General features: G+C 33.3%; 3 protein-coding genes and 1 non-coding gene across 4 annotated transcripts; 3 read left to right on the forward strand and 1 right to left on the reverse strand.

Moving 5' to 3' along the window:
- The first annotated feature begins 721 nt into the window (after positions 1-721).
- Positions 722-1,519, forward strand: LOC114406356. Its single transcript, XM_028369046.1, has one exon. It carries the CDS (start codon positions 722-724, stop codon positions 1,517-1,519), a length of 798 nt encoding a protein of 265 aa, XP_028224847.1.
- Positions 1,520-5,844: 4,325 nt separating this feature from the next.
- LOC114409400 (transcription factor bHLH131-like) lies at positions 5,845-7,422 on the forward strand. The gene is made up of 3 exons (XM_028372847.1): positions 5,845-5,988; positions 6,075-6,305; positions 6,726-7,422. The coding sequence occupies exons 1-3, from the start codon at positions 5,971-5,973 to the stop codon at positions 7,125-7,127; spliced, it is 651 nt and encodes a 216-aa protein (XP_028228648.1). The 5' UTR covers positions 5,845-5,970; the 3' UTR covers positions 7,128-7,422.
- A 471-nt stretch (positions 7,423-7,893) lies between these two features.
- Positions 7,894-16,770, reverse strand: LOC114409393 (ubiquitin carboxyl-terminal hydrolase 17-like). Its single transcript, XM_028372837.1, has 12 exons — positions 15,964-16,770; positions 14,950-15,086; positions 14,149-14,873; positions 13,961-14,049; positions 12,917-13,002; positions 12,666-12,828; positions 12,467-12,581; positions 12,196-12,353; positions 9,547-9,631; positions 9,217-9,429; positions 8,822-8,883; positions 7,894-8,706 (listed from the first exon to the last, which is right to left on the reverse strand). Exons 1-12 carry the CDS (start codon positions 16,269-16,271, stop codon positions 8,064-8,066), a joined length of 2,784 nt encoding a protein of 927 aa, XP_028228638.1. The 5' UTR covers positions 16,272-16,770; the 3' UTR covers positions 7,894-8,063.
- An 8,014-nt stretch (positions 16,771-24,784) lies between these two features.
- On the forward strand, positions 24,785-24,866 carry TRNAS-GCU. Its single transcript has one exon. It is a non-coding gene; the product is annotated as a tRNA-Ser (tRNA).
- The last annotated feature ends 286 nt before the right edge of the window (positions 24,867-25,152 follow it).

Raw genomic sequence — 25,152 nt, forward strand, 5'->3', positions numbered from 1 at the left:
ACAACTCTGTCTTGGATTGCAGAGATGCATCTTCAAGACGTTTCATTTGACTTAGACTGCAAACAAGTAACAGATGGCATCAGCTCTCATCATCCTATCAATTATGAATTTGCTTTATTTTATCATTGTGTAAAGAAAACTTATTCCACTAGGTAACTTTTCATTAAGTTTTGTTTGTAGGCAAACAAATCAAGTCGTCTATTCTTCAATGGTATCTAGATTTTATGCTAGTCCATAAATTTTTTATAATGGTCCCACTTGTATTTTTTCTTTGAGGGATGCTCCCCACTTGTATTGATGTCGTTATTTTGAATGAAATGATATAATCTTGTTACAGTGGAAAAAAAAAGTTTGTTCAGAATTTGAATTCATAAGATATACTAAAAACAATGAGCATTGCATTGTAAGACTGATGTTGACCACCCGTACCATCCGTAACAATAATGAATAATCAATACTACTTAATAACCAAATAATTGATACTAATATGACATGGAATAAAAACAGTAACAAAATCAAATAAAATCACGGTGGAAGCAAACAAATCAGTATAAATTGACCAAACCACCCTTTCTACCTATCCCAACTTCCCAAGGCGATTGATTCAAACAGAAGAGAAAGAAATGTTTTCTTGAGTCTTGACCTTTAACCCTTTCTTCTCACTCACTCAGTACTCACTACACACTCTCACATCGCAACAACAAACAGCAAACGCACGCAAATGGATCCGCTCAGAGGATCCGAACCCGAAAACCCTATTGCCACGTGTCTCTCCATGCTGTCCCTCCGCCGCTTCTCCGCGTGCCGCGACTTCGCCCGCCGCCTCCCCCCCTCCGACTCCGTCCCCCGCGTCCTAGCCGTCGCCGACGTCCTCTCCGCCGCCGACTTCTACTCCGTCCTACAGCTCCGCCCCTCCGACGGTGGCAACCGCGACCTCGCGCGGCGGCAGTACGCGAAGCTCGCGCTCCTCCTCGACCCAACGAACCCCGACAAGCTCCCGTTCTCCGACGAGGCCCTCGCACGTGTCCAGGATGCCTGGCACGTGCTCTCCCACCCCGAACGCCGCGCCCTCCACGACCGCGAGCAAAACGCAAACCTAAACCCGAACCCTATGACGGCGTCGTTTTGGACCGCGTGCCCCTACTGCTGGGGCCTCTTCGAGTACGAGAAGAGGTACGAGGATAGAGCGCTGCTGTGCCACGTCTGCGGGAAGGCCTTCCAGGGCGTGCCGGTGAAGCCGCCAACGAAGACGGGCGACGCCGTCATGGAGGGGGAGGAGCTCCGGCAGTACTACTCTTGTGAAGCTAGTGTGCCATTGATGTGTTACGAGGTTATGGGTAACAATGTATTGGGTGGACAAAATGCTGCACAATATGTCTACATTTCTGATGATAATGATAATAATGATGGAGGGTTTGTGAGAAATGAAGGGTTGCAAGGCAGTGGTGAGAAGAGGAGGATGAGGGTGAAGACCGTGGCGAACAAGGTTGCTGGGAACAGGACGAGAAGGCATCGATAGTGACTCGGATTTCGATTTGGATAGGAAGATGGGGAATTGGAGTTCACTGAAGGAGATGATGATGTCTTTGTTGGTGTGAAGTTTGACAAGTGATGATGCAGCAAATGGGTGATGGAAATTTTACTGCTTTTTTTTTTTTTGCTAATTCTAGGAGCAGCAGCATATAGGGTGGTAGTGAGTAGTGTTTTGGGATAGTGTTTTTGCACAGATTATTTGTGGAGAAACTACTAAAAATAGGGAATTAGAGTATAGGTGTTGATTTGGGGTTTCGTCATTTTGGTAAAGAGGCATTGCCTTGTTCATATTTTACCATTTTGGTAATGCCCCTTTTGATTTGATGACCTTTTGGAAATTGAAAAGAAAATACTTAGTCTCCTTATTAATCTGCATTTCTGTTCTCTGAATGAATTTTTTTTTGTCTGCTTGTTAGTTTTGTGGAAGCAAGACGACTAGTTGAGTTTCATTTTTCGGTTTTTGTTGGTAATGATGTCTCTAATCAATTGGTCTTTGCTAAATTGTTGCTGATGGTTACTAGAGTCTAGGGGTCACCAGGGCTTGTAAGTGAACTAGTTCACCATGTTGAAGTTGCCTAAGAAATGATGGAATTATAGTGATTTCCCCCCCCCCCCCCCCCCCCCGAGGTAAGTGACTTGAATTTTTGAAGCCAAAAATTGTTTTGGTTTGTTTTGGTGGTTTAGCTCAAACGGTTGCTAAATAGTTTTGGTTTGTTTTCCACCCTCTGTCCCCCTCATCAAGACACTGCACAAAGACAACAAAAATGTATAAATAGTTTTTTTTTCATCATCTTTTAAATATTCCTGTTGTACAGCATTTGGCTCTCATCGATATTTCTTTTCAGTTGTCTTATATCATGCACCCTTCTTTTGCCTTTCAACTCATTGCAAATTCACCTCTGCATTTTGTTTTGTTTGAATACTTAATGGCATGGTATGACTTTGCCAACATTTGCTATTTAGATTGTACGAGTCTGGGGATGATTATTAAAAGCTGTTTGATGATCTAAATAGCAGAGTAAGAAACAACCTAGTCATATGGGCAATAACATAACTGGAAAAGAAGTTTAATTTTCTGCATAAAATAAGTGAACTACTACTTTTGAGAATTGTTAGCTCCTTCATAAAGTGATGACTAAAATTAGTTTAGACACGTATCTTAATGGTACCTCATTACTTGTTTAACCTCTTGCTTTGGTAGAACTTTGTGTCAGCTCATTATTCCAGTTATCACCTGGTCTTCGAGTAGGGTAGGGTTATGCTCAGTTGGGGAACCCGCCGGGTCCCATTTTCCTTCACAATAACCAGATGAAGTAGTGGATAAGCTGTCTGGTCAACATTGTATTAGGCTCTGTCCAATTGTGAGGATAGAATTAAGATACGTGTCTAAACTAATTTAGTCATTATTTTATATCGTAATGAGTGTGTTCTAGGAAAAGTGTAAGAAATAGTTTTAATATTTCTTTTTTCGCTCAACCTCGACTCAGACACGCCTCACACACTTACCCTTCTTAAGTAGTTCAATTTAACTGATGCTAATTTAAGAGAGTAAAATATGTTTTTATTTTAGGTTGTTTAACTTATCCTAAGTAAAAAATGGGATTAAGGGTTAAACAATCTAATCATAGATGATGGGTGTAATTCTCGTGTACTTCAAGATGGTTGATTGCATGTATTAATTGTGACAATCATCTATCTTAGGGTTGTTTAATTTTATTTTTATTTGGGATAAGTTAAACAACCTCTTTTAATTCTATTTTTTATATTATCTTATCAACCAATAAAAAATTTAAATTTTTACATGATTTTTGAAATTGTTATTATAAACAACAAATTATACGATCAATTGTAACTTGATAACAATGTGAAAGAATTTCGTCTGGATAAGTACAAATAAATACAAAAAAAAAAAAGAGAATTATAAAATAGCAAAAATCATTTAATTTTACTTTCACTCTGAAATTCAAAATGTTATCTTGTTTCTTTTTCATTCCCAATTTGCATCTCAATTAGATTTACTAGAAAAACATTAAAATGAAATGCAGAAAAAAAAATAGAAAAGAAGAAAACAATAACAAAACAGAATGTGTAGAAAAGATGGAGGTGCAAATGAAGGCTCCAACTCCAGAATGAATCCAAGGCAAATTTCCTGGTGTTTCCTGCACCACAGCACTTCAAATCCGAACAAATCAGCCTTTCCTCCACCTTGATTTTGCACATTTTTGTCTTATTCCAGCATCTCTTAACCACTACTATCTCATGCAACATTTTTCACAGGAGACAATTCTCCTTTTACGGACATGACAAATGATTTTGAAATAACAAGAGGGACGAGAAGACAGTAGTGAGTTGGGGGCCTGAACACTCACTTTGATTACGTCTCTTCATACACCCACCACAAGGGGGCACTTGGACTAGCACAACAATCACAGTTTGGGACACTGAGTTTTGCTATAGAAATAATCTCTCCACACTTCCATTACAACACGCATACCTAACCTTTACACAACACACTCAACTTATATTATTTATTCAAAGAATATAGAGATCCCTCACTTTTTCTTTTCTTTTTTTTTAATTAGACAACCATAATTTTCAATTTTTTGGTAATGGAAACAATCCATCCTAACCATTGATTTAACCTAGGGATATTTGAGACGGGAGAAATTTTTTCTTGCCCAAGAATTATGAAACTTAGAAATTATATTTTTTGGAATGAATCAAATTTGTTTGGTTAACATTGAGAATTTTTAGATAAGTTTCTTAAAAATCAAAGAATTATGCATATTTTTATTGATTATTTTAATTATTTATCACATTATATAATTTAATAAAAAATAATATGATATTTTCACTATAAAAAAAAATTAAACATTAAATTCTAGAAAGTAAGATTCTCATCTCTTATGTGGAAAAAAATTGATGGAAAACTGATTTAAAAACCATTCCGAAAAATATCCTTTCTTAAGAGTGTTATTCTTTTATAATAAATACCAAACATGAAAAAACAAATTTCAAATTTCTCACCAATGATTCCCGATAAATAAAAAACTTCTTTCCTATCAAATATCTTAATAAAAAAAATGTTAGGAATACATTTTTTATTAACATACTCATTTTTATTATTGGTTAAATTTTATTAAAAATAATAAAATTTTGGATCTCACATTATATTTAATTTATATTTAATGATTCTTCATCTTTCTTTTATAAATTTTAGTAAATTTTAACAAAATAAAATAATTTCTTGTAAGCAATCCTCTTAACTTAAATCTTACTAATTCTTCATGGAAAATTCAATATCAAAGAAAGAAAGACAACACAGAAGACTTGCTGACCCAACATTGCTCTTTTTCAAGTCTTCCTAACCCAACTATATGCAGGAATGAATCATCACCAAGTCGCACCATGGTGTATTTTAACACCCACAGCGCCGTAAAACGCCACAAATAAAATAATCACAATCAACGATAAAAAAAAAATTAAATATACTTTTTTTCTAATAAATATTTGATTTTTGAGTTTGTTTCTTAATAAATTTTTATTTTATGATGGATTTTTAATAAAATAACATTTTTTTCTTGATACTTATATTTAATCTTAAATAAATTAGCGAATTTTGTATTTGTTGTAGAATAAATTCTTTCATTTGTTATTAGTTAAGACTAAAATAAAATTAACTAATTTATTAGAGAATAAATACAAAATTTACTAATTTATGAAAGACTAAAATAAAATTTCAAGAAAAAAAATATTATTTTATTAGAGACAATATAAAACAAAAAATTATTAAAAAAACAAATAAAAATTGAATATTTATTAGGAACAAAAACAAATATTTAAGAGGGGAAATCCCAATCATAAGGTTATTCTATTGTAAAATAACAGTAAAAATAAATCATAATCCCTACATACCAAATTAATACCCCAAATAAAATATTAATATAATAATTACAGGCATAACCTGGTTCATGTGTAGGACCTCTGCCTTGCCAGGTCTCGTGGGCCCATCCTGCTCTACAACCATGTGAATACGTATGTGGTAAGAAAAATAATTTTCTCAAAAAAATATGCAGATTCTCTAGTGGGAGATAACATATGGAAATATGAGATTAAATCAAGGACTTTATAATGAGGATCTTAAAATTAAATTCTACAACATGCCTCTTTTAAATTCTGATAGTATTCTGATTATCTTCTAATTTGCCATTATTAGAAAGAAATATTTTCCTAATCTTATTAAATTGCAAAAATATGTTTTAGACTTGCAATTACACGCTTCAATTATATTCATTTAAGAAGCCCCATTTTCTTCTTATAAAGAAAGTTGTGACCAAAGGCAAAACAAGTAGCAATCTTCCACTTTTGGCGTCGGTTACATTTTACTTACCTCTTTTAGCATACAATCTTCCGTAGGAGGCAAATCAGTTCAATTCCATGGCTTTCATTCGACAGGTAATAAGGTTACTACAAGTTCAACTGTTTATAGATAAATTAAAATTTGTTTTCTTTCTTGTGTTTTACTAAAATAGTTAGTACAGGGCATGCAACATGTTCGAAATTACTATAACTCAGATGCTCAAATGATAAGAGGTGGCTTCCATCAGACATTCATATCTAGGACATACAAAACCAGTTTCTTGAAGCCGAGATCAAAGGTAGAGATCAAACTATTGGCTGCTAAGAAACACAGTGAAGCAGAAAAGAGACGTAGAATGAGAATCAATGGTCAATATGAAACCCTCCGAAATATCCTCCCCAACATAATCAAAGTAAGTGCCTGACACAAGTATCAAACAGTTTATCATGCCTTGGATTTTTATTGGGGTTCATTCCTAAAAATGAAACAAACTATGTGAAAATGAAAATTCCAACATTTATTTTTGGGTGAAAAATATGTTCACGATTCCTAAAAAAAATAAAAATACTAGTTTATTCCCTATAAAAATTTAATATGTTTTCAGACCTTACATCTACCAAAAGTCGCATGGTTTCAGTCCTTCAAATGAGACTAAAAACGTGTTTTTGTTAAATATAAGATCTAAAACAAATTAAATTTTAAGAGGTTTGAAATATTTTGGCAGACCAATAACATATCCAATCCTTTATTTTTTGGGGTAAATTTTACAATTCTGTCATTTTGATTTTTCTGTACAAGCATGCTGGATTTAGATTTTGTTATCTACTAACAGAAGGACAAGGCATCAGTATTGGCAGAGACTATCAAGCAAGTGAAGGAGTTGAAGAAAAAAGTATCAAAACTGGAACAAGATAGTTCTAGTAATCCATCAAAGGATGTTGTTAAGTTTCCTAATGGAACAGATAAGTTGAATTTGGAAAGATGTAACAACGACGAGGGCATAGTGAAGGCCACGCTGAGTTGTGAGGATAGACTAGGATTGATGTCATCAATATCTGGGGCACTAGAGCAAGTGAAAGCCAAAGTGGTAAAGGCTGAGATAGTGAGTGTGGGAGGGAGAGCCAGAAGTGTGTTGTGGGTGCAAGGTCTTGGAAATGATGGTACGGGGACGCTCAAGAGCAAATTGAGGGTTGCAATGCAAAAGCCACCCAAGATGCAGCGTTTTACTCAGTAACTGTTTTGTGTCCTTGATTCTAACTTCTAATGATGAAGGAATGTTGACACAGTTAGGAGCTATAATGATAAGGGCTAATGACAAGAAGATTTTTCTACTTTTGAGGATTATATAATAATGATGATGACTTTAGGAGCTTTGTAGAGCCCATGGCTTTCTCACATTTTAGTATTACTGTATCTCCTTTTGCAAGCAAAATTTAGCTTTTACTTGTATATGAATATCATGTTCGACTCTTCATATAAAGAATATAATACCTTGACGGGTTAACATGTAATGTGTGTTTGATTATGGATATGGAAGCTTCTAGTTGTTACTTTCATGTATTCTCTCGACGGGTGTGATTTACTGAATGCAGGGAGGTATTTCCAAACACACTGATAAATTGTAATCACTTTAAGGCTAGAGTACATAATAATGGGACAGATTAACATGTAATCACTTTTGTAGTTTGTCCATGAGACTAGTTTGGTAAACCGTAAATAGCCCCATGTTAATCACTAGCTGCCATGACCTGAGTTGTAGAATAGGGAAAGAAATCCTGTGAGATATGTCCATAACAAGATCACAAAAGATTACATGACAACAGACATAGCTCCGTGGTACAAAAAGTTACCTTTGAAAGTCTGAAACTCCACGAAGTAAAATTGAATCCAATCTCAACGGAAGATTCTTATGAAATGATTATTGACTGCACAAACCTGATTATAACTGGTGAATTATCACTCAATTTATTTTTCTTTATTCGTTTTCTCATTTTGTTGAGAGTTGTTCTATATACTATTGAATAAATAAAATCATTCGAGTACAGGGTGAACATTGAACAGGAACCCTCATTCTATTTTGGATTAGAGAAATACTAATTTTCTTCACTACACCAAAAATATCCAAGATGATTGCTTATATCTAAACTCAAACTCAATAAAACGTTTGAGCTTATGCATCTCCACTTATTCTTCTCACATGTACACCAGAATTTTTGTCATAATGGTTAGCAGTGATATATCTTTTAAGGTCAACTCCCCTACTGCCACTACGATTTTTGTTTTTGTTAGCATACAAAACTGCTTTATCTTCTGAGTCCTGCCGGCGCCTTCTACTTGCACCACTACTATCAACTAAGAAATCTGTATCCAAGTTATCATGGGAGGAAGAAGCCCCCATGTTAGATGAAAGCCCATAGTGGCTATACCAACTGGGTCCCACCTCACCAAATATGTAATCCGAGAAATCAGCAGAACTGGCTGAGTCCTTGATACTTGCAGTACTGCAAGAACTTGCATCTGAAGAGCTGAAAAGTGAACTTTCACTAGAAGAATCCACCATTGTATTTCTTCCCCCATACTGGAATCTCCATTCTTCTGGATATGCAAAATCATTTCTTAAGGAATCATCGCCATCATTCCAGTTAGGGTACTTGCCATGCTTCTGCTGTAGGGAGGGAGACTCGCCGCTTGTAGCCATGGAATTTGATCTTGTCTTAGAAGAAGCAGGAATGGCTTCCAGGTTCCTCCTCTTGAACTTTCCAGCAGAAGATATTACATTGCTACTTACTAAACCCAGTGGCTTTGGAGAGTGCCTGAAGATTTTTAAAATTAGCACAAGACAACGCTATTATTAGTGCTGAGACATTCCACAGAAATAATAAACATATCAAACCAGAAATTATATATCAACATCCAAAGGCCCACTACCTTGCATAAAGAAGCATGTATGCCCTTTCTGATAAGACTCTCGACAATTCAACAGGTTCTACCTAAATAAAAGCACAAATGCCATCGTCAGTTTACATACAGAAATTCACTTCTTAAATGAATTATGCAGATTGATGATATTGCCGTCACTTTTACAAAATGAGTATCCCAAAAATTAATGACACAAGTTTAGGAAATAAACTTTCAATGGTATTTCATAGAAATTTTTCAATGGTACTTCTTTAAATTTGAGAAACAAAAGGCATCAGAAGATTTAAAAGAAGCACTTATATGAAATGACAGCATCATTTGTATAATTAATTTTTTCAGGGGAGGTTGGGGAGGGGAGGAGACATTCAGATACAGAAAAGGTATATCAGGATAAAAAAATTCACCCTGCTGTCATCAGTCCTGAACCATTCTCCTTGGATGTTCTTCACATAACAGACATAATGGCCTGAAAATGCAGCATTCATGATATCCAAATGGACAACCACTGCATAAAGGCTGTATAATGGAGATTTATCTTTTGTTCCACTCATATATGGAGCCATATTCAGGACCTCAGGGAACTGAACCGACTTATTCAACTTCTCGAAGTTACCAGACTGCCAAAGTAGACAGCAGAATATGCATGAGATACATAATATAAAACTAAAATAACAGTCATAGAACAAAGTGATTGGATAACAAGTAAGACTTCAAAATTAATATTGGAGATGTACCTGAAATCGTTTTAATACAATTGTAAGAATATTTGGTGCCTCCAACACTGTCAACTTCTTCCTGGCTTTCTCGTATGTTTTACATCTGGACAGCAAGAAAGAAACAAATACAATAATTTAATATTGTGTTTGTGTCCCACATAGGAAAGGAAAAATAACCTCAAAATATCATTCTTTCCCCTCTTAAATGCATGACATCTGATGTAACACTACCTCAGTCTTAATAAAACCAGAATAAAAAAATGTCCACATAAAATCACAAAAATCCAGATGACAGACTATGCGTTGTACTCAGTGCCTAAAGTTCTGAATATCTAATATTGGAAAAAACCAAATCCCGCATTGACTATAGATAGTGAAAAGATAGAATATATAAGTGAGGACAACCCTCACCCTATGAGCTAGTTTTTGAGATTGAGTTAGGCCGAAACCCACATTGTAAGATGGTATCAAAGCCTATCCCAGATCCATTAAATAGGTCACCCACCATGTTATCCACGCACCAGTCCAAAAGTGTTGGACGTGAGGGAGTGTACGGGAAAAAACTCAAGTCTCACATCGACTATAGATAGTGCAAAGATAGAATATATAAGTGGAAGCAACCATCACCCTATGAGTTAACTTTTAGAGTTGAGTTAAGCCCAAATCCACATTCTAAGATCTAAAAAGTTGAGATTGTACAATCTTACAAGTTGAGGGTTCCCTAACGTATTCAATCACTCAAGGTAATGTTGGCAAGCAAGACCAAAGTGGAATCACAATCTTCATCATGAACTTGTGGGATCGTTGATCCCCAGCAAGGAAAAATCAGACCCAAATCCTAGGTCGGATCCTTTGACCTGATTTTAAAAAATTCCTAATTTCCTTTTTTCTCTTCGTTTGCAACTCACTCTTGAACTCCCATCTCATTTCATCTGAAACCAACAACCCTCAAACTTCTCGCTTCTGGTACCATCCGCAACCACCCCACCTCCACCCTGCACCGCTGCTACCACCTGGCACTGACCTTTGGCTGTACAAATTGCAAACTGCGAGAACAGATCTGGTTCTGCACTCAGTCTCTTCTCTTCCTTCTCTCACACTGTCTCTGCTCTCTTATTGTCTTAATGATTTTAGATTAATTTATTATATATGGATCTTATGACTTGTTATGATTATGATTTTTTCAAGTTTGTTTAATGTTGTGATTTAGAGGTTATTTTCTTTATGAAGTTTTCTATGCAAATGTATATAATTATAATTTTGCATTTTAGGTAGGAATGTAGGATCTAATGATTCGAGTTATGAGCATTTACCCCTCCCAATCATAGGTAGAATCTCAAGTTTAACAACATTGACTATGATTACATCTTTAGTTTAATGAAATCGCATTAGCTGAACATAAAATCCTATTATGTTCCTAAACTGAAGCAATAAGTTCATCAAACATATTACAGAATAGTAAAGCCTAATCACAAGGTCCCACGGAATTCTTCTTCCACACACTCTACAAAGTATTTTGTGCAAACTTCTCATTTTTCTTGAAAGAGTAGCACTCCTTCAGGTAGGAATCAGAGGATTGTAAAAACCATTTAAAGATGAGTCTTTTAAATCAATTTGACACTTGACAGGATTTCATAAAAGCCCAGTAGGCCACTAGACCATAGATTCAGGGTTTTAAATAGCAGACTAAAGCAGCATAGCGGGGTGGCCCTGGGCAGCTTCAGGGGTTGCAGTAGCAGAGTAATTCAGTTTAGCGACCATCACAGGTGAACCATAGCAGACAGGATAGCTGTGTTATCACTTGATTCCAAAGATGTACTCTGAACACTAATATTAGGGCTTGCTTGGGAGCTATTTTTGGGATTTCAATTTCCAAAACAATATTTTGCTTATAAAATCAATCAAAATGCTGTCATTTCTCATTTTCTCTCTCAATCCAACTGTCACTTCTGTGTATGATGTCTCTCAATCTCGACCTTGTTTCTCTCTTGACCCAGCACTTGGGTTACTGGTTCCTCACATTCTCTGCCTGTGATTTCTCTTCTCCGGCAACTGGTTTCTCTGCCTCTGTTTTCTCAGAATAGTGACTATCCTGTTATAACATTTTTGGGGCCGGCCATTACGTGGTGGGATTTAAAACACTGTATAAACTCGCATCAGAAAAGCACTTGCACATTTCTACAGCTTCTGGTCAACTTAACCTTCCAACAGGTCTAGGACCCTTCCTTCTATTACTTTTGAAACTCTACACAGCTTTGTTAATCACTTAGTACACAATGGATGGATGAATTGTATAATAGAACTATAGTTTCAACCAACAGGGACCATATTGCTTATTCAGTTTAGGAATTTAACCCGTTAGTTAAAAACTCCAGAATCTAAATACTAAAAAATTTTATTATCAAATCACTTATGATCTTTTCAAGCCAAATTTTAAGTGCAAAACAGAAATTAATTAATAGTAGTAAATTTTAATATGTATGATGTAGCATTGAAAACAATGAAACAACATTAAATTGACAAATAACTTGGCTATAATAATAAGCAATATATTATACTTGCTAGGGAAAAGGAAAGAAAAGAAAACCAAGCATATGGGAACATTACAAGTTAAAAATAATAGGCTAGACTGGAATTGGAATAAACATGAAAGTGGAAATAACAAACCTGCTGCAGTTATACTTGTTATCTTTATCCAAGATTTCAGGTGCTGTAAATTGTCCAAGAGCCTCCTCCAAAGTTCCAATATCCCCATCAATTTCAACAGTAAGATCCATCATTCTCTCGTACCTCTCAGATTTCCCCAGGCATCTTAAGCACTTTATCTGCAATTTGCACCAAATAAATTTCAATATATAGGGAAACTATCTTCTTACCATTCTGTAAAAGTTGAAAATGTGAACCTTGACAAAAAATAGACTGTTCGACTAGGAATAACCTTAGATCGTAAATAACCTCCAAAGGTGTAACCAACTAGAGTTGTTTCTTCTGCCAAAGGACTTGAAACACCAACTTCCTTGAGACAAACAGATTGCATTGTATCAACCGCACACCTGCCAGTTAAGCAATTTATTATGTAGACAAATTCACGTATAAATTCAAGATGGCTTCACAGCTTAAGCAATTATTTGCCTCACCTCAAAAATTCATGAGCGTCTTCTTCCTTCCCACGCCCAAGATGGCTTCCAATCTTGTGTATCTTAGATAATATCCCAATTGGTGAAAGTGGAGAAATCCCTTCTTTTGCCTTCTGAATTAGATATTCAAACTCACATGTAAAACACCATCCCTTCTTCTGACCTAGTGAACATTGTGAAGATTTAATTAATTACAAGATCCTGATAGTTGGACAAGTTAAATCATGATGATATTATTAAGTGGAACTTGCATCGTTTTGAATGGAATCCTTGAAAAAGATATGAAGTCAGAGGCCGAGTATATGCTAAGCACTGGAGAACTGCATTAGCGTAACAGCTGCAGAAGAGGCATTTCAATTAGCAAGGTAATTAATGCTGAATAAAGAAAAGTTACACAAACAAGCACTAGATGTGTTTTCCCTTGAACGACATGAAACAACAAAGAAACAAGCAATGAATACCAGTATGAAAGTAGCCATCCAGCAACTAGAATGTTTCCTAGATGTTGTTCTCTCAAAAGTTTCTTTAATCACAATTACCATATCCTATTCTCATAATTATAGGACCAAGAGAGTATTCAAAGAAAAAATGAACAACATAAAGCTCCAAAACAAAATAACAGACTCCTAACTATTTCCTTCCTTCCTCATGATGGAGGTGCAACCAGTCCATCTAATGATCCTTTATAGGGGATTGGAGGTCCTATGACAAGGTCCAAGACTAAGAGAATGAAGCAAGTATTGCAAGGCCTGATTCTAAAGATCAAGGAGAAAGACGACCAATGTGAATTAAGGGCTGCACCTAATTGGGTCACTCTCCTACAAATTGATGAAGATGTTTTAAGGCCAATTTAAAGAATCACTTTGGGAAGCCCAATTTACAAGACAAGAAGCATCCATGGGCTGAATTGATTAATTTTGGTGGACTATTAATATTGGGTTGATTAGATAATAATTAAGCCCAACATGCACAATCTTTTATTGTTATTTTAAAGCCTTTTAATTATGGGCTTGGGCCTAAACTAGGATTATTAGTAGGAGTATAAATAGACTCCTTAAACTCTATTGTGAGAGTTTTTCCTTTGTTCTTGGGTTAAGAACTGATTGCGTTGGTTCCACCGGTAGGTCGCTGTGAGGGTCACGCTCCTTTTGATAACTTTGGTTCTGCCGGCAACGGTTAGGGTCAATTCATACTTGTTTTCAAGACGATCCTAAGTGTTTTATTATCATCCTCCCTTCCTCTCACTGGAGCTATAACATATTAGACCAATCAATGAGAAGTAAAAAAAAAAATACCTGTTCCCACAATTTGTAAGGCCAAAGGGGAATAGCTTCATCTTGTCATAACAGTAAAGTTCCACAAAGAGTTCATAAGGAAAGCCCATCTACCAAAAATATACAATTTGTAAATCAACAGAGACAAAATTATTATGTAAAACAACAATAGTTATTTTCTAAAGAAACAAGTCAAATCTATTTTCAACCTCATTTTCAGCAGATATTGAATTGGATCTTGACTCTTTTGAGCTTTTAAACTGCTGGACAACTTTCTGCATTGATGTTTTCAGACCACTACGAACATTTTGAGGCAGATTTGGAACAGCACTAACTTTTGCGGGTAAGGTATGACAATTGTCAGTTTCCATACACTTGGACTGTGAAGGAAAATCCCCCTTAGTAGCTGAGGATAGTCGATCACGAGAACTAGATGATGATCTTCGTGCTTCTCTGTATTTGGGCAAATGAGATTCTTCTTCTACATCATCAATTACAACATACTTACTTGAACCACTCAAGTAAGGCACAGTTTTGCATTTAGAAGTATCTTTTGCTAATTTTTCAACTATTGCAGCTTTTCTTCTGCGTTCATGGCTACCCAAATTTGCTGCCTCATCATGAGATGTGTCAGATTGAGTTTTGGGAAATTTTGATTTAAATCGAGTCTCATCAGTAGCGTTACTAGGATTTGACTTGCTTCTTTTACTTGCACTTGAATCCTTAACTTCAATATTCTCAGAACATTTCATGTTAACTGTTTGTTTGTTATGAGGGGAAGCAACACTTGTATCATCAGTAGTATCATTGCAGACAGGTTTTGCAAATCTGCTGCGACGGTTATCATCAAAAGATTTTCTTGCAGCAACCAAAGGATCAAGGCTGGAATACGAATCATTGGAAGATGAAATACCAGCATGTGTTCCATTAATTTCTGCAGTGAATCTAGGTAAATTATAAAACATATATGCATGAAATAATATAACGAGACTTGCAATCAAAACCATTACCATGAAGACCAGACTCTGTTTTGGACACCGATGCCCTGCTAGAAAGATTTTCATCTTTGAGCTCCATGGTGGTAGTTGGAGGACAACATTCGTCCTTGTGACCTTGTCTCCAGTGACTAATTTGACACTTACCCGAACTACAAGAAAGCATGTTTGTGAGAATGAATAACAACCATTGTAACATTATAAGAGGCTGAAATGATGGCTTGACAGACATGTCACTGAACAGAGAAGAGACAGGCAAAAGAAACTACAGATATTCACAAATGAAGCTACGCCAAATCATTAGAAAACTCTCACTACTGTAAAGACGACAAATCAAGCTCTAAATAAACAAACACATTCCAATTTCAAACACAAGAAAAACATTAAAAGAAATCCCCCTCAATACATTCCATTATTTTTTTGTCGTCAAGCAAAAGGGAAAGAACAAAAGCTACTAACTTCAGAGGCAATGCAAACACATTATAGCGTATTTGGTCCCACAATGGGGATGTTGTTTGCACATTAAGTCAGAAGCAAATAGTTTTAGTGCATGTTCTCTAATAAATTCAGGTGAAATTGCTCACAATAACATACTCTAGAATTGGCGTGGTTTCTCTCTTCTAAACTGAGTCTCCGAACATGAACTTCAACAGAAGAAGTGAGAAAACAAGCCAAATTAAATAGAAGGCAACATACAAGGTGAACCAAGCCAAGACTATTGGACACAACTCCCACATCCAACAATAAAGTTTTTCCAAACTAGTACGTACCCAAGTATCATCTCAATGCCCCTTGAACATGAAACACACTAAAATTGAAACCAAATCACCCAATGACTAAATTCACCACCCCTCCCCCAACCACCACTAATCCCTTTCAAACAAAGGCTACTTCTAACTAAAGAGCAGCAAAAAAACAAAATCCTTTCTCATTTCCCTCTCCATTGTTCCTACTTCCTACCCTTTGAGGTTAATATTAATAACATAGCATAGCAGTTAAAACACATAAACACGAAGAAAGAACACAAACCAATATCTGACGGCCTTGCAGCGAGAACATCGCATGGTAGTGGGTGCACAACACATCGCACATTGGTACCACCGAGAACCATTCACCGGAGCCAGAGAAGAATACTCCACCTCCGACGCCACCGCCACCGCCTCCTCAGCAACCTCCATCTCCGTCACGTCAGCATCTGCCACCAACCTCATCATCATCACCGCCTCCTCCTCCCTCTTGGCCTCTGCATTTCTCCACACGTGCCGAATCACCGCGAAACCCAACGCCAACACTAGATACACCAGACCCGGAAACCCTAAAATCCCGGGCACCAGCATCGCTCTCTTTCACTCACTTCACCTTATCCCGCACCCAGGATCAGTCCCGAACAAAGGATCCACAGCGTCGTAATATTGCTACGCATGGATAGATAGATAGATAGATAACCTCCACCTCCTCCGCCGCCACGGACAACAAGGCTCCGCCGAGGGACGAGGAGGTTCGGTTCCCGGCAGGGGCACAATGGTAAAATCAAAATCCCCAGAACCTGACCGTGAGTGTGAGCATCAGAAAATGAAAATGAATGAATGGTGTGGGCTCAGAAATCGAGTTGCTTTGGAGTTTCGATTGAACTCAAGTCAGATTGTCCAATTGCGAATATGCGACACAGCGATCTCTTTGTCGTTTCTCTTGTCCTCCGGGACTTGCCGTTTCCACATCTCTCATTGCATCATTCTACAGTAACTTCTCAACTCTTATTTTTTTTTTCTTAAAAAAAAATCAAATAAATAAATGCTAGTGGAAAAGGGATTGTGTACCACTATTGCTCAACATTGGATTAATGGTCTTGGTGTTAGGATTGGATTTGGATAGTAGAATCTTTATACTTGGAAAGTAATAACTCTCACTCACATCATAAGGAAAAAAACATCAATATGTATGCTCTTTGCATTGGGTGGTAATAATAGTAGTATTATTAGTTAATGCCACAATAAGTGGGTCAGTGAATGGTTGTGCTGCTGCTTATATATTTCAAAGAGTGTAAGAATGATCTATAGATTTTTTTTTCCTGATTTTAATTAAGGGTGTATAAACTGTTTGTTACCAAATTGAATAGAAATAGTAATGTTTTGGGTTTTTTTTAAATAATAATAGTAGTAGTAAATGGTAATGTAATTTTTTTCATAGTTTAAATATTTTGAACTAGTATAATTATTTTTTTCTATGATGCATATCTAATAAGCAACAATGAGAATCTTTTGAGTAGAAAAGATATATCTTAGACATTTAACACTCAAATTAATATTTGACAAATTAACTGTATGATACACATACAAAATGTGTACCTAAAAGAGGTTACAATGGATATTTATGAAAGCTAGTAACGTGTTTTATGAATCTTTCATTAATTTGTCATGTATGTTCATAAGATCGTTAATAGATTACGTTAAGTAAATTATTTCATGTTCATGCACGACATTCATGTTTGTGTTCATGTTTGTGATAGTGGTAGTTGCATGATTTCAGGAATTGAATGTCAAGCGACAACTCATTTAAGGATCAACATATTGGTAAAACAAACTCATCACGTGATTGGTTACCAAGTGGGGTTGTTAGAATTTATAATACTTCTAGAAGAGTAATGATCAATAGTTTAATTTTGTCTTTAGTAAAATAATATGGTAAAGACTATAACACTCAAGTTAATATTCGACAAAGTAGCAATAGGGGTATGCAAGAATTGTGTGTACCTATAAGAGTTACATTAGATATTTATAAGTATTAAGTAACGTGTTTTATGAATCTTTCATCACTTTGTCACGTCTGTTCAAAAGATCATTTATAGATTACGTTAAGTGTGCTAAGTGTGCTCCATGCCTGATGTTCATGTTTGTGATAGCGGTAGTTGTATGATTTCAGGAATTGAATGCCGAATAATAATTACTTTAAGAAACAACATCTTGGTAGAACAAACTCATCATGTGATTTGTTGCAGGGTGGGGTTGTTCATATTTATAATACTTCTAGAAGAGTAATGATCAATAATGTCATATTTTTTGTCTTTAGTAAAATAATATAATAAATAAATGATATTTTGAGTATTTGTTATCTGTAGATTAAATATGTTATTATCAACAAGTCGTTAGCCTGAGTAGCACTGAGTTTAATCTCCTTAAATAAGATCTCAAGTTCAAACTTTATTAATGCAAAAAAAAAAATGCAGTTGAAAAAAATACCCACTAAAGATTGTCAATTAAAGATTAGTCATAAAAAAATAATAGATATTTCATTCCAATAACTTGGTTATAAAAATACAGTTATGTTGTCACATCTATTAGATTTATCAAAATAAAAAATATAAGCATAATAGGATAAATAATAAGGTTTTTAATATTAAAATTAAAGTTTTATTTGACAAACTTATTTATTAAAAAGAGTTTAATAATCATATATAGATAATGTAAAGTAATTTTACAATGTCAACTAATTCGAAAATATTGTTAGTATGATTTTAAAAATAATTATTATAAAAGTTAACAAGAAACATACCATACACAACAATTTGTGATTATAACAGTGCAAAATTGATTTACATTGTTATTGTATTACATAATTTCTCTAATAAAAATTAGGGAAAAATATGTTTAAGGTTCTATAAAATTTGAAAAGTATTAATTTCATTCTCATAAAAAAATTGTATTAATTTAGTTCATGTAAAAATAAAACATATTTTTGTTGGTCCTCATTGATATCTCCATTTGATGATTTACTAATGTGACCGACACACTTAATTACTTTATTATCTACTTTTCCAAACATACTTAAAAGATACCAAAACTCGTTCTTATTTCATCTTTATCCTTATCTCATCAAAAAGTACGAAAAAATCACATAGAAAGTGACGAAAAATTATAATTTTTGAGATTTTTAGTCACAAAAAATTATTTAATTCATTTCGGGTGATTTTAACGGTCATAAATTGTTTTATTCATTTGAATCAAATTACACATGTAAATCTATTAGCCACATCAGATTATCGTCTATCAAAATTATTGCTAAGGACTAATAAAAATATGTTTTATTTTTGTAGGAACCAAATTAATATGAAAAAATTTATGAAGATAAAGTTAATACTTTTTAAATTTTACAGGACCAGAGATATTTTATCATAAAAATTACTATCAAATGTTAATATATATTATTAAAATGAATTCTTATTTTAATTAAAAACATTCTCAAAATTATTTATATTACTATACTTAGATTTTGTCTTTTTAACGAATTAAATTTCCTGGTCAATAATGATCAAAAGAAGAATAGCAGAGAGGGAACCCTTCACTTTTTTCCCTCAGCTAACATGTAGGTCCATGCTCTTCAACCTCTTCTCGAGGTAGCGAGAGAATAAACGACAGGCTTACTTTTCAAAATGTAAATGTAAAAGTTACATTTTTTAAAGTTTTCAAAAAATGTCAAAATATTTAGTCTGAATAATTATATACAATTTTTTTTTCTAATCAATAACTATTTCACCTTAAACTCTAAGCTTCAAGTGGCTACTCTAAACACTCGAGGAATAACATTATGTAATGATACAATACTAAATAACGCATTATATACTTTAACGCGTTAAATATTTTAGTCTACAATACTGAATTTGGATTAAATTTTTACATGTATTTCTTATTATAATGCTTTCGTTGGTTATTTTCTAGTCTGGTTCAAAGTCTATAATGTTTTTTAACAGCACAATCACTAACTTTATTCTGGACTATCGAGGAACAAGTAAGAAGGGAACATTCTTCCCTTTTTTATTGCTGAACAATCCTCTACTTTAACTGTCAAATAAAAGGGCACCTCTTCTTATTGGTACACCAATCACTTGTTCACACCAAAAATTAAAAAATAAAAACCAATCACTTTGATTTTCATATGATGGGCTATCAAAATTTTGGGCCCAATGCAATGTCTTGTCCATAACATGAATTATTACCTGGGGATTGCTATTGACACCGGCACATTGCTATTGGTTCTGTTCGCATGGGTGATTTTTTTAAAAATACCCTTTCCACGAATCATTGGTCTCTTGTATAATTGTGTACAAAACTCATCATGAAAACGTGATTTTGTTGTAGTTCAAGAGGTGCAAACAAAATATAAAACGGAAGCATGTTTCTATTTTTTTGGTACGTGAAAATCTATTTCCATTTATTATTTTGTACACATCCCTTGTACTACAATATGGAAACACATTTTTGTTATAAATTTTGTATGAAACTCTCATACTACAATGAAAATACAAAATATTCAACAAAAATATATTTTCGTGTACAAAATCTAAAATGGAAACACAATTTCATTATGTATTTGTTTCTGTTAAAAAAAATAGAATTATGATTCCATTGTAATAACATCCATAATGGAAACTTACGATTTCATTGAACTTAAAACACATAGGGGTGGTGCTGGTTATGAGAGAAAGGGGAAAAGGATATTTTGGTCTTTTCATGTATAAGGTAGGAGACAATAGCAGTGAGAGTGAGACCAATATCAATTCCCTTATTACTTCTTTTATTTTAGAAGCATATCATAGAAATTTCATTTAATACAATTTTGTTACTTTTTTTCAAAGTGAGAGTCATAGAAGTCTTGTTACAAGGAGGAGAAGAGAGCATTGAGGCTTATTTTAAATACCATTAAATTTGTTACAATGGGTTTGACTCTCACTTATAACCTTATTGGTGAGTAATATGTAAATGTTCATTCAATCTTGAAATATGCTTTGATCTTAATGAAGTCCCAAAATTTAACTCACCTGGACTTCAACATTACTAAAAAAAAAAAAAGATGAGAAAGCAAATAAAAAATGAAAAAGTGGTCAACCAAATTTTGTAGAAATTGAAACTTACACACATATAATTTACATTTTGTAACTTAATAATTGAGATTATTTGTATTGGATGGAGGACTACCTCCATCATATTGCTTTTTTTTTTTTTATGTACATAACTTGCATTTGATTTGGAAATAAATCATTCAATTAATTTTTTAAAAAACAATTGAGATGGTTAAGAAAGCAAATTTATCATTTTTTTACTTCACATCTCCTTCAAACTTTTTCGACACACCGAAGAAAATATTATTAACAATGGATCACAAGATGTGTCCAACTATAAAAAAAAATACAAATAGAACAAAACATGTCAAGGCCAAGAGATTGTTCCCGCCAGGCCCAAAACAACACAACACCGATAAAGATTAAATATAGTGAGCACATATCAAACTATTAATTTAGATTATAACACCACATAGAACCTTGATTAGGTAATTTGCATACAAAATCCGAAGCAATGCTTTTAGTTTATAATACATGGTCATTTTTTCTCTTAGTATATCACCAAATAAGGCAATTGTTACTATTTAAAGTTTTGAACAGTATGTACTTAAAAGTTAAAATGGATGAATCAAAGATATGTGATCCGTTTGAGAAAAGACCTGAATAATTATCATTGTATCACATTCACAACCCATTAAGATTTCATCTAGTCTTGTCCAATGCTTCACAATTGTTAATTAAGACTGATTTTTGAGCATTTATGGGCTATGCTTGTGGACCATAACAAAAGGATTAGTTGGGTGATTCAATCTACATGTGAAATTTCATTCGATGAATCTATAAGAAAAATTTATATTGTTTATAAAGGCTAATTACACGAGATCAGGGCAAGACTCGTCCGTGTAAGAGATAAAATTAAAGTATACATGTATAGAAAAGTAAGCCGATATATTTGTAGTTCATTTATAGTTAAGAAAGTCTTTATAGATGTAACTCAACCTATGTAACTTTAATCTTAATCTTAATTAATTTAATTACATTTTTTAATGGGAATTTTATTAAAAAATTACTTAACTCACAAATAATTTTTTTTCTCTCTCCTTACAAAGTTGAACATTTCATGAGCAATAATTGTTTATATAAATATTCTTTCGTCTTGTAGAACCTCTTGTTATCATCTTTTTCAGGTCACGAATCGTCTCTTTACTCTTAAGGAACTTTTAAGGAGAGCGCAAAATGAAGACTTTTTTGAAATATTCTGTCTTTTTAGATGAGATTTGGAGGACAACCCACATGAAATCGGGTTGGATGCTTGTCCCCTCTTCTAACAAAATCCTATAGACAAGAAAGAATTGAAAACAACCCTCTTTGCAAAGTATTCTTCATTGCATTGGGTGCCTTTTTATCCTACCCCAATTCCTAGCTAGTGGAAATCTTGCCTCTTGTTTATAGGGAAGATCTTTGTGCTGGTATCAACTTAACTCAGAATCATATGTGTCATATTAAAATAATATTTTTTTTCTTAAGCAACTCATTAAATAATTTCCACTGATGTTCTTAAAAAGTTAAAAATAATAAAAATCATTAAAAAATATCATTAATATGCTCATATTATGATTTTTAATATATACTGTACTTTTTAATGTGTGATTTCTATTAAGAATATTTTATTTATTTATTTATTCACAAATATTATTTACACCAGAAAAACCCACGCTCCAAATATAAGCAAGGCCTCTATAGAGGTTAGGCTGGTTATGGTATTAATTACCAAAGATTTTATAATTAAAGAGATTTAAATTTATCTTGTTAAATTATTTAAATTATTTCAACATAAATAAATGTTGAATACTTTTTTGTCAAAAAAATGTTGAATGCTTTTTGTATTTTTATATAATACTTTCTTTTTAATAAATTTTATTTTTAAATTATTATCATGTATGTGCCTAATTAAAAAATAACAATAATGTATCTTAAACTTTTAAAATAATAACTATATAAAAATATTTTTTAAAGTTATAGTTGAAAACACAAAAGTAAGATTAAACTTCATTAATTTTATTTTGAACACTAAACAATCCTTAGTCCATTCTTTATTAATATTAACTTTATTATTCGAGCTTGAAATTTCAACACCTATTTGGCTATTTCCATATCACCCACCTATAGAAATGAAATGTCACATCATACCTTTAGGCTTTAGCCATTACATCTAATTTAAGAATATATAAGCGAGCAGCCAACGGTAACCTAATTAACTAACATGTGCCCCTATCTGAAAATTAGGGAGCAAAATTTAAAAAATGAAATGTTCGTATTGGATGATGTGCTGCATTTTTATTCATTTTCACCAATTATGTTGTTACAATAATTGGTCATGCTAAAAGCAAAATCGTAATAATTCAGCTTTGACATATAGTCGATTATATCAATTATATGCTTTTTTTATATAAAAAAGTGTCATAACTTAAAAATAATCTGGACATTTTTTTAAAACAAAGGTAAAATGAAAATTTTCATAATGCATATTTTTTCTTCTTCTTTTTTTACCTATCAAACCGCTTTAATTTTTTTCTTTTATCTCATTTCAACTCTCTTTCATCTCAATCAAACCTTCTTAATTTCCATCCTCTTTATACTCTATTTCATCTCTTTTCATTATTTTTCATTTCTTACTTTTTCATTTATTTTCAATCCATTTCTTACCTCTTTATCAAACATTAGCTTAATTTTGATGCACATCCTTTTTTTTATTGTCACAAGTCCCATTTTCGTAAAAACAAGAGTAAGCAGGTGCTACTTTGTCTCGTGCTGGTGGCAATTTCTTCTTTCAACTTTGTACATATTTGGATTAATGTTTGTAAACCTATGTTTGGATTAAACTTAAGTTTACAAACTAAATACATGTTTGTTTCTCTAACCATCGTGTTTCAGCACGAAGTCTCATACAACTTTAATGCAAAAGTATTGAGGAACTTGTTCTTGAAACTTATGTTAGAATTTTCAATTTTTCGGAATGACAATCCAAACATGTATTGAGTTTGTAAAAATATCTCTTTTTTTTTTTTCTCAAAGTTAAATTTTTAGGTAAAATTTTTCTCTCAAACATACTTTTATATGGGTATCCAAACATAAATTGATTTTATCCTCAAATATACTTTTAAAACACTTTCACCCAAAATTTAAAACATCCTTTATTTAATTGATTTTCTTCAACTTAGATAGAAGCTAATTTTCCATATAACACCAACAAATTAGAATCTTTTTTATAAGCATTTAAAGGAGAAAATGGATTCTAACGCAAGTAGTTGATTCTTATGAATAAATAAAAATATTTGTGAGATAATATATGAAATTCATTTTAAAATCTTAAATAATAAATCATCAAAGTAAAAAAGTACTACTTCTTTTTTTCACCTGTCATACCTTATATACCAAAATAGTAATTAAATAAATGTAACATTGTCATTTCATTACTTTTTTTTATAACATTGACAATTTTATTAATAATAATCTATAACAATAACAATAGTAATAAAGATAACACAAATTTTTTATTCACACAATTTTGTTGGCTATTTTACCTTTAATTGCTTTAACTGCACACTTTTTTACTTTATACTTTTTATTCAGCCTCCTCTCTCTTTAGACTCTCTCATACATTACCTTTTTAGATAATTAGATATCATTTTCCCATCTTCTATTTTTCTCTTCCTATTATTTCCATAATAATAATAATAATAATATCAATATCAAGGATGGAATTGAGAATAACATAGTTAAGCTAAATATTTTTATTATTATACTTAAAATATTTTAAGGGATTAAATTATTTTGTAGGAAAACAATAAATATTTAGATTTTCTATTAACATTGACATAAAGAATAATAGAATATGTTCTGGTTACTCGATAAAAAGCATATGCGTGGGACTATGTGAAACAACATTTTTCTGTCGCGAAAACAAAAAATCTTAAGTAAGTACAATTAATATATTTAAAGAAGAGGAAGCAAGTTGTCGCTTTGGCCGAGTGGTTAAGGCGTGTGCCTGCTAAGTACATGGGGTTTCCCCGCGAGAGTTCGAATCTCTCAGGCGACGACACTCTTTTTTTTTTCTTCTTTTTTGGATTTTGCAATTTAAATTTTGGAAGAAATTTCCAAAGTAGGGCCCACAATGGTTAGTTGCGAACTGGGGAAGGTCGAGTTTCGTCTTTCCCTCTTGCCGGCCCCGGACACCACCTCTGACCTAAATCCTTCTATTTTTTCTTTTTCATTTCATGAATCATTCATACCATGCAATAATTGCTTTTAAATAGTTAGTTGAATAGCATTTTCCTATTCAATTTGATATGAATATTTTATTTTAAAAAATTCTTATAATCACT

Source organism: Glycine soja, chromosome 1 (assembly GCF_004193775.1).
Source record: "Glycine soja cultivar W05 chromosome 1, ASM419377v2, whole genome shotgun sequence".
Lineage (NCBI taxonomy): Eukaryota > Viridiplantae > Streptophyta > Magnoliopsida > Fabales > Fabaceae > Glycine > Glycine soja.